This window comes from Melospiza melodia, chromosome 2 (assembly GCF_035770615.1).
Source record: "Melospiza melodia melodia isolate bMelMel2 chromosome 2, bMelMel2.pri, whole genome shotgun sequence".
Taxonomy (NCBI): domain Eukaryota; kingdom Metazoa; phylum Chordata; class Aves; order Passeriformes; family Passerellidae; genus Melospiza; species Melospiza melodia.
Window position 1 is genome coordinate 79,829,335 of NC_086195.1, and position 12,123 is coordinate 79,841,457.

Below are 12,123 nucleotides of genomic sequence, written 5' to 3' on the forward strand. Positions count from 1 at the left end.
GAAAAATTCAAACTACAAATTAAATAGAGATCAACAGCTGAACATAATACAAATATTTTTCAAATGCACTTTACTGTTTACTTACCCACAAAAGTACTTTCTAGAAGAAATATACAGCATATCACCAAGTTCATGACTGAGACATGTAACAATTACACTACATTCACAATATATTCACATCCTCAGAGGCATATCAGAGAATTTCATCTTAGAATTATTCTGGTTTTATATGAGCTGAAGAAACGTCAAAAGAGTGGATAAGTATCAAAACAGACAACCTGGCAGGCTGCAAATGATTTAAGATGCATGCCACTATTTACCATGGTAGGGGTGGACTTGAAGGACTGCTTAACTGGTAACAAAGACTGGGCTAATTCTACCCTCATACTGAAATGCACTAAAATACTAAACTGAAATCAGGAGTTACAGAACAATGCTGCATTATAGATTTCCCAAACTGTTACGTTTTCTTTGCACAAATCCCAAATCTATACAAATATTTTAAAGAGTGAACACTGGATGGAGTAAAAAAACTGTTTTCCCCAAATGCAAGATTCAATGGTAAGTAGTAGAATGCAGTGAAAGTCATCAATGTTTACTTACAAGAGAAATTACTCAGCCAAGAATACCCTTAATCATGGAATGTTTATGTGAAAATCTACTTCTTAGTTGAAGTGCCAACTATAAGACTGCACAATCAACTTAAGGGCACCACTAGTTACAGCCACAGTGCACTAAACATAGCTCTTTGCCAGACTTCTCTAATATCAATTTTTCCCTCACCAAGTAGATATTATATATGCCAAATAAATTATAACATAAAAGCCAGTCCAATTGTAGTTGTTAACTCATAATCCATTTGAGTTACCAAGTAAATAGAATATGCAAGTATTTGTTAAAAGGAAGCTGAAAGCCAAAGTCTTTCAATCCTACAAAGAGGTCCTGTAGGAGAAACTTCTAGCACCCATACAGTGTCTTTTGTAGATGCTATGGATGTTGCTTACAACCAGAACAGTTCAACGTTTAAGATTTTCCCAATTAACTTATGGCCTGTCCACACATACAGCACACTAAAACATAAGAAAATAAAAACAGAGAAGCATCGGTGAAACTTTCTACAGGAAGCCAACTCCACAGTTATTTTACACAACTTGTTGGCCATTTCCTGTAAAATTGGTGCAACATGAAGCAGACTTGAATGAGGAAGATGCTTGTCATTTGCACAAAGTTCTGTCTGATGAAAATAATACATTACACCAGACAATTCTAGTATTTCCATCAAATGTGTAAAACACTGGTCATCTGAATAAATTTAAACAGATTGAGAAACATTGTTTTCTAGCTAAATACCCTAACCCAAGCTCACACACTCTTAAGCTACACTGTCTGGTTTCATCAAAAATATCCAGCAAAAACTACTATTTTATTTACATACAATAGACCCAAAGGTCAGAATTATGATAGGGACTCAATGGGGAGCACCCAATCAACAGGGACAAACATGAATAGCTAGTTCTGACCTAAACTCAGAAGTTTCCCTATAGTTAAAACAAATGTTTAATGATTCAGAAATGGTGGGGGAAACAAACAGGAAGACTCCATAAGTAAATAACATTTTAAAAGTAATATAAAATACAGAAGCACGTAGGAAGATAAACAAAGCCTAATTTCAACATTATATTGTCTTATTCTTAAAACAGACAGCTACTAGCTATCCTGTCACAAGCAGATAACCCAAACTGCATTTGAGACCTGTAGTAAGAGCTTCATGTCATATACAGAACAAAACTAATGCAAGCACTCTTTCATCCTACACAATTCTAGGCCTAAACTAATGAACCATCAGCCACTGTAGGAAATCAGAACGGTGACAAATGTTTTAGTAGGGCCCATTGTGACAGGACATGGGGTGATAACCTTAAACTAAGAGTGGCTATTCCAACTACTGAAAGGAACTTAAATTTTTTTTTTACAATGAGAGCAAACAAATACTGGAACAAGTTGCCCAGACAGGTGGAGGATGCCCCATCCCTGGAAACATTAAGGACTGGATGGGGCTCTGAGCAACCTAAAGTAGCTTAAGATGCCCCTGCTCATTGCAGAAGGCAATGAACTAGAGGCCTTTAATGGCCCCTTCCAAACCAAACCATGCTGTGATTTTAAGATTATGTTCAGGCAGAAACATCTTTGAATAGCAAATCTCAAATATATTTAACTGACTCTTTAGGCTTCAGTTTCTACTGAACTCCCCATCTGAACAAAATCAGTTACAAAATAGTTCTACTGAAACTCATCTTCTTACCAAAACCTACTATTGATTAAAAGTGCTCATTAATTGGAAAGTAATACCCAATCTTTGCACAATTAAAGTGTACTTGATGGAAGTCAGAAGTATCAGATTTAAACTCCATTTTCCTCATGGATGATTTGATAACCCAAAACAAGCACTACCTCCAGTAATAAGAAAAAATAATTTGACAAAGAGGCTTGTGAAATATTCATGAGAAAAATAATAACTATTTTAATTTTAAAAACAACATCCTGGTTTCAATAGACAAGTAACAGCACTAAGTAAATTTATATTTATTTCTATCAGTTTACTGCATTACCACTATTAGTATTTTCTGCTCCGTGAGAGCTACTGAAGTAAAATGCTAGAGGCTAATCAAAAGGTCACATTTAAGAAAAAAACTATGTGGAAGGCACTGGCTTGAGAGACAGAAACCAGGTCACTACACAGGCTTCCTCTACACTATGCAACAGACCCATTAACAGGTTTCCTTGCATGCAAAAATACTATTTCTACAGAAATCACACTTAGTGCTTCTTGGACATTTTATTCTTACTTTAAACCCAGATCCCTTGAGCAAAGACAAACTGCTCTAAGCAGAGGAATGTACTTTGATTGCAAGTCTCAGTGCCACCAAGCAAGATCTCAAGATTTAGAGAGGTGGATGAGTCCGAAATAGGTACCAAGCAGACAACTGAAACTGAAAGTTAGTTTCTTCTTAGTCTGGGTAAATACGTGTACAAACTCCAAGTCAAACTTAACTCCAGTAGCTGAGGAAGAAAAAATGAAAATTATTAAGGCAAATATTAATTTCAGCTTCTTCAAATATATATGGCATTTATCAAACACATCAATAATTTTTTTAAGTTACTTATTTTCTAAGTACTCTTGCTTGGCAGAATATAAAAAACTGAAGAACTCTAACTTGAATAAGATGATTTCATTTATCATTCATCATTCATTTCATTTATCATTTATTTCAAATTGTGAGCAGCAACAATTTTCAGAAATAATAGTAAAATATAGAATATAGGCATATAAAATCTGCTTTTGATTAGATTTTTTCATTTTTATCCATCAAACAGAAAAAGTCAAGTATGCAAATGGAGTATTCTACAAACAAGTACAGATGCATGTGAGGTCTTTCCATCAATAATTGAATAAAAATGGCATCTGCTACAGCTGAGGCCTCATGAAACACTGAGACTGATGAAGACTAATGTAATTTTGCCATTACATAAGCAGCATCTGGACAGTGTTATTTTAGCATCCCAATCATCAGTCTTACTAAGAGAAATTAAGGTTATAAACAAAACCAGATAATCTAAAGAACATGGACAGAAAATTCTCTATCAATTACTGTAGAAAAGAACAAATTTGGGAAAGCTTAAAAGCAGTAGCACGACACCTAAACTCATATTGGAGATTACTGCATATTTGACAGCAGAATAAACTATAAAAATTACTTGTGAATAGTCACTTGTTCTGTTTGTGAGTTCACATAAAGTACACATTGGGACTTTCCAATTTAGAAGATGACTGCAACAGAGCAAAAGATTAGTCTCCTAAATATAATACAAAAATATCCCACTGCCTAAAAACTGTTACTGAAAAATTACTTTAAGTAGCATCCTTCACACACATAAAACCATGACCTAGAAAATCAATTATGAACCATCCTAAAATGGTCATGAAATACTTACAACCAAAAGAACTTATTCCTCAAACACCTTTACTTAATACATATAAGCACATAATACATTACAAAAAGATACTTGAAGATCTGCATTGATTTCCATGCAATGTCTTTTCATACTAAAAGCAGATATGACAGCTAAAGGTTTTTTTACCTGACAATGCAATTAAAGGCTCAAAATAATTTATTTAGTTGCTGAAAATAATACAAATTGAATATTTTAAGGCTTGTTAAGGAAGTATTATTCTTGCCCAAAGCAACTAATTTAGTATCTGAAACATCACGGAACAGAAGAAATGCATGATTTAAGAATCTGTCTACTGATCTACATCACTCATGAAAAAATAAATATAATTTAGTGCTACTGCCAAAACCAAGACTGCCCACAAAACCACAAACTATGTATTTATAGAATGCCTGGTTAAAGGCCTATCCTGTGTTGATTTATGCATAGGAAGAAACTTGATCACTGAAATAAAACCACTGCCAAGAAAAGCAGTATTTTGTCAGGCTGCTGTGTTTTAGTTCTGCATTTAATGATTTGTCTTTTTCCAAGCTAGTTTTACCTTAAAAAGCCTTTAAGGTGTCATACATGAACTATGTATATGCTGGACTGCAGTAAGGATGCAATTCATCTCACGCAATCCCACTCTACAGAAGAGCTTTTACAAAGCAGCAAGAAACAGATTTTATTCATATGAACTCACACAACTTTACAACCATTAGCTTCATTCAGTATACGAGGCTGTCAGGATAAAATAACCAACATTAATTGTTAGAAAACTTATCAAATTTGAAAAGATTCTTAGAAATGTTTCATTATTTTATTATTGGGCATCTGCCTCAGTTTAGTTTTGAGTTAGGTAAGAAAAAAATCACCATTCAGTGAAAATTCTAACTGCTTACATTACCGGAGCTTTTGAGCACAACACTATGAAAAGATAGGATCAAAACACAGCTCTGTTCTCCTAAACAGGCAAGAAGTGCAAAAATCTAGTCCTGAATTACTGAAGTTCAAGGAAATCTGACAGTCTTGTTTAAAACATGCCTAATGCTTAACTTGCAAGTGAACCTAGAAGTGAGGGATAAGACATGCCTCCACAGGGCTCCAAACAGTAAGAAATGGAAAACTATATTTATAAACTGCTCCAAAGGACCAAACTCTTAGAACAAAAACTATGTTGTGATAGCATTCCTGAAGCTATAAACATCATTGCTGTTTTGCAGTGTGCCTTTCTACTTTCTTGCTCTCATCTGTCTTACAGTTTTTGATCCAAGTCCACCACAATCCCTGCTGTTGAAGCATCTCCACTGCTTTAGCAGCTGACATGTTATGCTGATAATTACTCACCATACTTGAGAGCAATGCTTCTGCAAGAAAAACTAAAGGAAAGCAAAACAACATCTAGTAATAATTCCTGAAAAGACTATGTGATTCAAAAGAAAACTATTTAATATATGAAAAAGTCTTACATGAAAAAAACAGCAAGCATTCAGAAATTGAAACTGAAGAAATTTCAGGAAACAGTCCCTTACACATTCAAAAAGGGGTTTTCCTTGGAGGGAAGTAGGCAAGGATGTCCAAAAATCTCAATTCCCTCTTTAAACTACCAGTAAGGAGAGAGGTAAGTTTAAGGCTGGTATTACAGCTATTGCTTCACTAAGTACAATACCCACCCAACACTATTTCACAGTGTTACTACAGAAGTAAATCCATCCACATAAAACCAGGACTACAACTCCTACATATTTTTGGTCTCTGTTTTAGACAGATAGAAGCTATTTTAACACACTAAATGCAAAACACTAAGTTGGTGACACAAATAAAAGCAGGTCTTGGAACAAGAATTATTTTGTAGAATGCCTCTGATTGAGATTCAACAATGTAAATCAAAGCAAGCCATCCATAACTGGATAATAACCATTGCATATTTGAGTAATTAATATATTACTGGCACTCAGAAGTATCTTCTATTTAAAAAATATTTGTGCTGTTGCAAAATAAATCACCATCATCAAGTTCCTCTTTCAGCCAGAAGAATGTATGCAAAATAAAAATTAGCAGAATACTACTGGAAAATTAGTTTCCCAATTAAGCTACTGTGAAATCAGAATGCATATAAATCGTTGAGCTATAACAGCACATTTCAACTAACTGACTTGTAGAAAGGAAGGGAAAACCCCTAACCAATATGAAAGTATTTATTCATAATTTATCTAATAGAGATCACACAAATAGAATAATAAATTGTTTAGGCATCATCAGGCTGCCCATTATATTAGCAATCAATGCAATCAAATTTCTAATGTTCATCATCACCAGCAACAAGAATGCTCCAGGAAAATAAATCCTCTCACAGATAATATTTTTATCATCTGTAATAAAATCAAATAACTGCTACCTGCATTAAACTTGATTACAAGATGTTTCTCAAAAGTAGTTATAATTTTAATAAATCCAAGTTTAATGAGTTAGGGAAAAGACACAGATAGAAACTTTCAATAGGAAAGCCTAATACTGCAGCCTTACATGAGAGGGTCCAATTCTGGTTGCCATTGCACTTACCATTTATCTTCCTGTTTTAGACTGACCAGTAAAAAGTGATAGGATGTAAGTGAAGGAAGCTTACTTTTCAAAGCTTTTAAGAAACAAAAACAATGATTAGAAACAATTATTATTGTCCTGCTAAATACATTGTTGGCAGAAGACTTTACTATGTTGTAGGTATAATGCCAGAAAAGTTTATCAAGACTTGATATGGTAAAAAATATCCAACAGTACTATCCAACAGTATCAAAAAATGCAATTCTCACCAAGAGTCAACTTTTAATCTCTGAAAATAGAGAATAACTTTCCCAGTACATGTACAGTAGTAATCTGAGAGTAGAAGTAAGTGCAAGATGGAATCTGTTCACAGTAAACAAGTATTAGTAAGAACAAATAAAAACGAATTAGTTGTATAGGAAATTCTAAGCTGAAATCAGATTTCATGTGTCATTTTGCAATCTCCAGAAAAAGCTTACAGTTTTTCTCTGCTGCAAAATGCAAAGGCTTTTTCAACTCTCATTCACACTATACAACTACTTATCTAAATACATCTTAAAACAAGCATCTAAAAAATGCTTAGTCACACTGCTGCTCTGATTAGAAACTGGTGCTAAAGAAAGTAAACACATCACTCGCTATTTTGTTTCCATTTTCCTGCTTTAAAAAGCGTGAGAAGTAAAACCTGAGACATAACCAGAACACTAATCTTAAAATTACCTTTTTTCATTATGTATCATTGTATATGCCACTTCAATTTCATATGATGATTAAAAACAACACCTGTACTCTACAGTCCTTTATATCTAATTTTAAAAGCTTTTTGTAGGGCTGTTACTGCAAAACTACATGTATATATTCTTGCAGTGTATTACTTAGGTCCATATGAACACACCATTTCAGTAATGCATGAGCGTGGCAAAGCTACACTCTTCCAAAGCACTCTTCTACCTTTCACCTAAAAAAAATTGACGTATAAAAGCCATTAAAATTATGCATAGTGACTGAAGTGACTCCCATTTGAACCACTCTTCTCCGCCTTTTATCCTACATTTTTGCCAAGTCCAGCACACCAACTTTAGCAGTTTCTATTCACGTAGGGTTTGGAATTTAAAAATTTAGATAAGCAACAAGGATGGACAAACTGTGGTAAGCAATTTAAGCACAGAGACTAAACACTCCTATCTCAAGACAGATGTAAGAATAAACCAGTAAAGGCTGTGGTGGCCAACATTATCTAGTTTTCCCTGCTCCCAGCTGCAGAACACAGGCCACAGCTTCCTAACAGCAATGGAATCTGAGGGAGCTACTGCCATCCCAGAGCTGTGGCTTGGCTCTCCAGTTTGCTACTATGGCAGCTCCCTGCAGCAAGAATCACGGGTCTCACAGGAGCCAGGAGATTTTGACAAGTGGCTTACAGGGTCAGAAAGTCAGGCAACTCCAAAAGATGCTACATTAGGATATTAGAGCGATGTGAAATTTCACATTTGGCACTACAGAAGTCATCAGTAAGTGCTATTTCTAAATTACATGAGACGACTGTAACATGCTATTTCCCCAATTATGTTTGATAATATCTGGAAAACACTAAAGGACAGTATGAGTTCTGAATCCTTGGTCTTCATTTCCTTGAAGAAAAGATGTGCTGAAAGCAGTTTTCTTTGACAGTGAGAACATATGGAAATAAATTACCATCTACTTTGGATGCGAGTCCCTCAAAACACAGTGAGCAAAAGCAAATCACACCTGTTAATAAAATCAAAGGAACTATTTTGCTTCCTCCCCATCTTTACTAAAAAACTAAGGGACAGACAAGGGGAAAAATGTCCTGCTGACAAGACAAAATAATTTATTTTCTCACACCTCTCAGGATGTCTCAACATACATAATAAATTTTTCACAACCCTACAGAAAATTTCATGGTATAGAATGTAAACCAGGTTTTTCTTTCACAGGAAGTAGCTGAGAAACCAGCTCATTTCTCATTGATGTATGAAGTTGCACCTGTGAAGGGGAGCAAAATCCCCTCCTGCAAAGTACAGTTGTTTTAATAATGTAAAAGAGCATTGTGTGAATTGCTTATTCATTATTTCCTCACAAGGAATAGCTCTTATAGTAAAAGGCATCCTACTCAAGAGAAACTAAAGCATTTGCAACACAGTTTGCATTCACTGAACTGATGTGGTTGGTAGAAAAAAAGTCATACCCTTTAACCAAAAAAATTTAGAATCTGACTCCTCTGATAGCACTCTTTTGTTAGTCCTGCAGGATGAGTCTTCAGAGGCAGAGCATACCTAAACTACTAATATAAATAACATACAGATTATAGTGAGGACAAATTTTCCCTCACTATTATAACCTTTAACTCTGCTTTAGTAATGATTTGGATGTTCTCCTCATCTAGTTTTACAGGGTCAAAAGGGAGAGTGATTTTAGGCTCCATATGAAATTAATATTGCCCTTTTTGTTTCTGAAAACTTTCTTAGTAAGTTAAGCATAAACCAAAACCAGTAATTCAAACAAGCTTAGCAGCTTTAACTGGTTTAAAATTTAAATAATCAGGTAGAGCAGGGCACATCAGGATGGGCGATTCCTATCACCTCCCACTTAGAAAAATTATTTTACTGAAACATTTCAATTCCCAAGTGAAAAAAAATTAGTATCTGAGCACCTTCACTTGATGGAAGTGTTACATCACTAGCTTGTTGGAAAAATACAAGTGATGTCATCATACAAAAGAGTAACTACACTACTGAATATGCAGCAATTTGCTCAGGGAACAGTGAAATACTGAATTGAAAACAGCCAACAAGAAGATGGCAGTTCAGTAACTAGTATAAAAGTAATATAATGAAAAAATTCTTTTGCAATTTGGACTTTCACCATAGAACTGTACTTACATTGTCCATGAAATTTGGCTTAAATCCTCCCTCCTGCTGTCGTCGCAATTCCTCCTGTTCCCTCTGGCGTAGCATCTCCTCCTCCCGACGTCTGTGCTCTTCTTCGTGCCTAGAGTATGTTTCAAAATTATGTCAGCTTAGTCTCTTGACCTGTTTAGGTTTGTACTCAGCCTCAGAGGTAAGAACAAGCATATAAACAAAACTGCCCATTATTTATTTTTTTGCACAGTGCAAGGCACTAACCTACTCAACTTGATGAGTCTGAGTACTTTTGAAGTTTAGGTTTGGGTTTATTTTGTTGGTTTTTTTTTTTTTACTGGAATACAAGTAATTTCAATACCAATACATTCTATACCTACTCTTCCAGCTAGTATCAGTAAACAAGTTAAAATATTCCAGTTTTAAAGAAGCCACTATGGATTAAAACATTTCAACAGTGCCAAAAGACACAATTTTTAATTCTGAGATGTGTTTGTGCTATTTTATCTTATCTTATTGACACTTATTGATGTGTTTGTGCTGTTTTATCTTTTTACCTTATTGACACTTATTGTGATATTTAACAAAGAATATAAATCAATATGAAGAGACTATGCCTATTTTCTTAAACTTTAGAAGAGGCATTAAAAAAATTATTTGCATGAATCAAATCCTAAAAGAAAAACTGTCTTCAACAACTAGAATATCAAGTGAAAAAACTTCCAAAAATCCCATATCAGACTATACGATTGCAATGCTATGATTCTACATGCAGATCAGCTGCCCATAAAATTTAGAAGCATGTTCCTATCTATTATAGCAATGCTCTGGTCATGTTAAAAGAAATATGAAACAAAAAAATAGGCTGACATTTCAATGCTATTTAGACATCTCAGAAATTTACAACAAAATTAGCAGAGCTCAAATAAGTGAAAAAAATCAAGCAACACTCGAAAATAATCTTTTATATTGCATTATATTGTCAGAAACATCACCTATTATGCTTTTGAGAAGCCAGTTGAGCTAACATATCTAAATTCATGCAGGCCTACAGTGGCTGCATGCCACACTTGTGCGCGGTAGAAGACAAAATACCTCAGCTGTATCTGCTTGCGTTTTTGAAGTTCTTGGTTTCGAAGCTCTTCCAAGCGCCTCAATTCTTCCTGACGACGCATGAGATCTAATGGAATTAAAAGTGCATTTAAATATAAAAGCTGTCAATCAATCATGTGGCAACACAAAATTTGTTATTACTGTCAGATTACAGTTCTAACATTTAAGGTTTTAAACCAAATTTTCAATGCATTTAACTCATCTCTTTCCATAAAGCTAAGTCTAGTACTTGAAAAAAACACTGGATCTGTGGCTTACAAACATAGAAAAGTACAAAATGGGTAAAGACCCCAGAGCAGGTTACGGAAACAAAAGTTTTAAGTTCTCAAAGAAAAGGAAAAAAACCTCTCTTAATCCCTTAAATCACATCCTGGTTTTACATCTAGGAAAGGGCATCAATTTTCTCACAAGGTTTTGTACTGCTAAAGTCACACTACCAAGAAAACCACTACAATACTTATGGACTTTTACGCTCTCCACTACCTACTGCAGACCCCTGCATGGCACACATCAGAGCAAGAGAAGTCATACACATTTCAGGTGCATGAAGGAAGGCTGAACCTCCACGAAGCTCTATCATGGCTCTGCTTACTGCAACTTACAAATGACTAGTAGTTTAATCCCACAAAAAAGGCACAGCCATAGCCTCCTATGAAGCACTTCCAATGTCCTTAAAAAGCACGGCATAACTCACAGTAATTACTTTTGCTGACCAGTCACATTATTGATTTCTGCCTGGAAATCTATGCTTTCTTCAATGAATAATAATTTTGCCATTTGTTAGAAAGCATTTTTTTTTTTTGACTACATAGGATATTGGCCACATGTTACTATTTATAGAAACCACAAGTAACATTTTCCAATACTGTCCATTACATGGCTTTCATGCTTTAGTTCAACTGGTCTGCACCCTTTCTCTATGCATTTCTTCACTACACTAATTAAAATATCTTCTTAGCTATGCAAATCAGTTTCCTCCAACTTGTACACAACACTGTCCACTATGGGAAAATATGCTTCCTTTTTAATTCTTTGTTCTTCCAAATTTATACAGCATTCCCTAATTCTTGTGCACACAGGACCAAGATTTCCTACTTTCTCTCTACCACTGCCATTTACTCTCCTTTGTTCTTAAGGTGCAGCACTCTACTTTTCTCATTGTTCTCCTGATTTTTCTCCACAGCATAGTTTATTGCCTTTCCTGAAATTGTTAGTATGTTAAAAATTCAACATAGCAAATTATGATTCAGTATCATTTGACAACTGCTGAATCTTGGCAGAAAGCCTACTAAGCAGGATGAAAACACAGATATAGAGGTTCCAGCTCTGCACAAGAGCCATTCATATTAAAGGACCTGTAATGATGGTAATTCTTGATTGACAGGCCCTTTCTCTGAGCAGAAAAAATCTGCACTAAAGCAGCTGTGGGAAAAAAAGAAAAACAGAGAGCATTATCATTAGCCTCTGCATTTTCTTGTGCTTATAAAAGGACAAGGGCTTTGTTTTACCTTCAAGTTTCTAACATAGCAGACAGCAGAAGGTGAAGGTGTTCTCTCACCTCAGAAGTTAATCCTACAAACTGGAATATCAACTCCACAAA

At 34.9% G+C, this 12,123-nt stretch overlaps 1 protein-coding gene across 10 annotated transcripts in view; it reads right to left on the minus strand.

The window, feature by feature from the left end:
- PSPC1 (paraspeckle component 1) overlaps positions 1-12,123 on the minus strand; it is a 58,703-nt gene that overhangs the window by 37,977 nt on the left and 8,603 nt on the right. For 9 of the 10 annotated variants that reach the window (XR_010026730.1, XR_010026729.1, XR_010026727.1 and 6 more), the window contains exons 5-6: positions 10,506-10,590; positions 9,432-9,540 (exon numbers count right to left, since the gene is read on the minus strand). Coding sequence is in view for 3 of the 10 variants with exons in the window: in XM_063148990.1 (XP_063005060.1) it covers positions 9,432-9,540; positions 10,506-10,590 (194 nt within the window). In the remaining 7 variants the exon portion in view is untranslated. Of the gene's footprint in view, positions 1-6,472; positions 6,626-9,431; positions 9,541-10,505; positions 10,591-12,123 lie in introns of those variants that run through there. The other variant, XM_063148991.1, reaches the window with a different exon arrangement.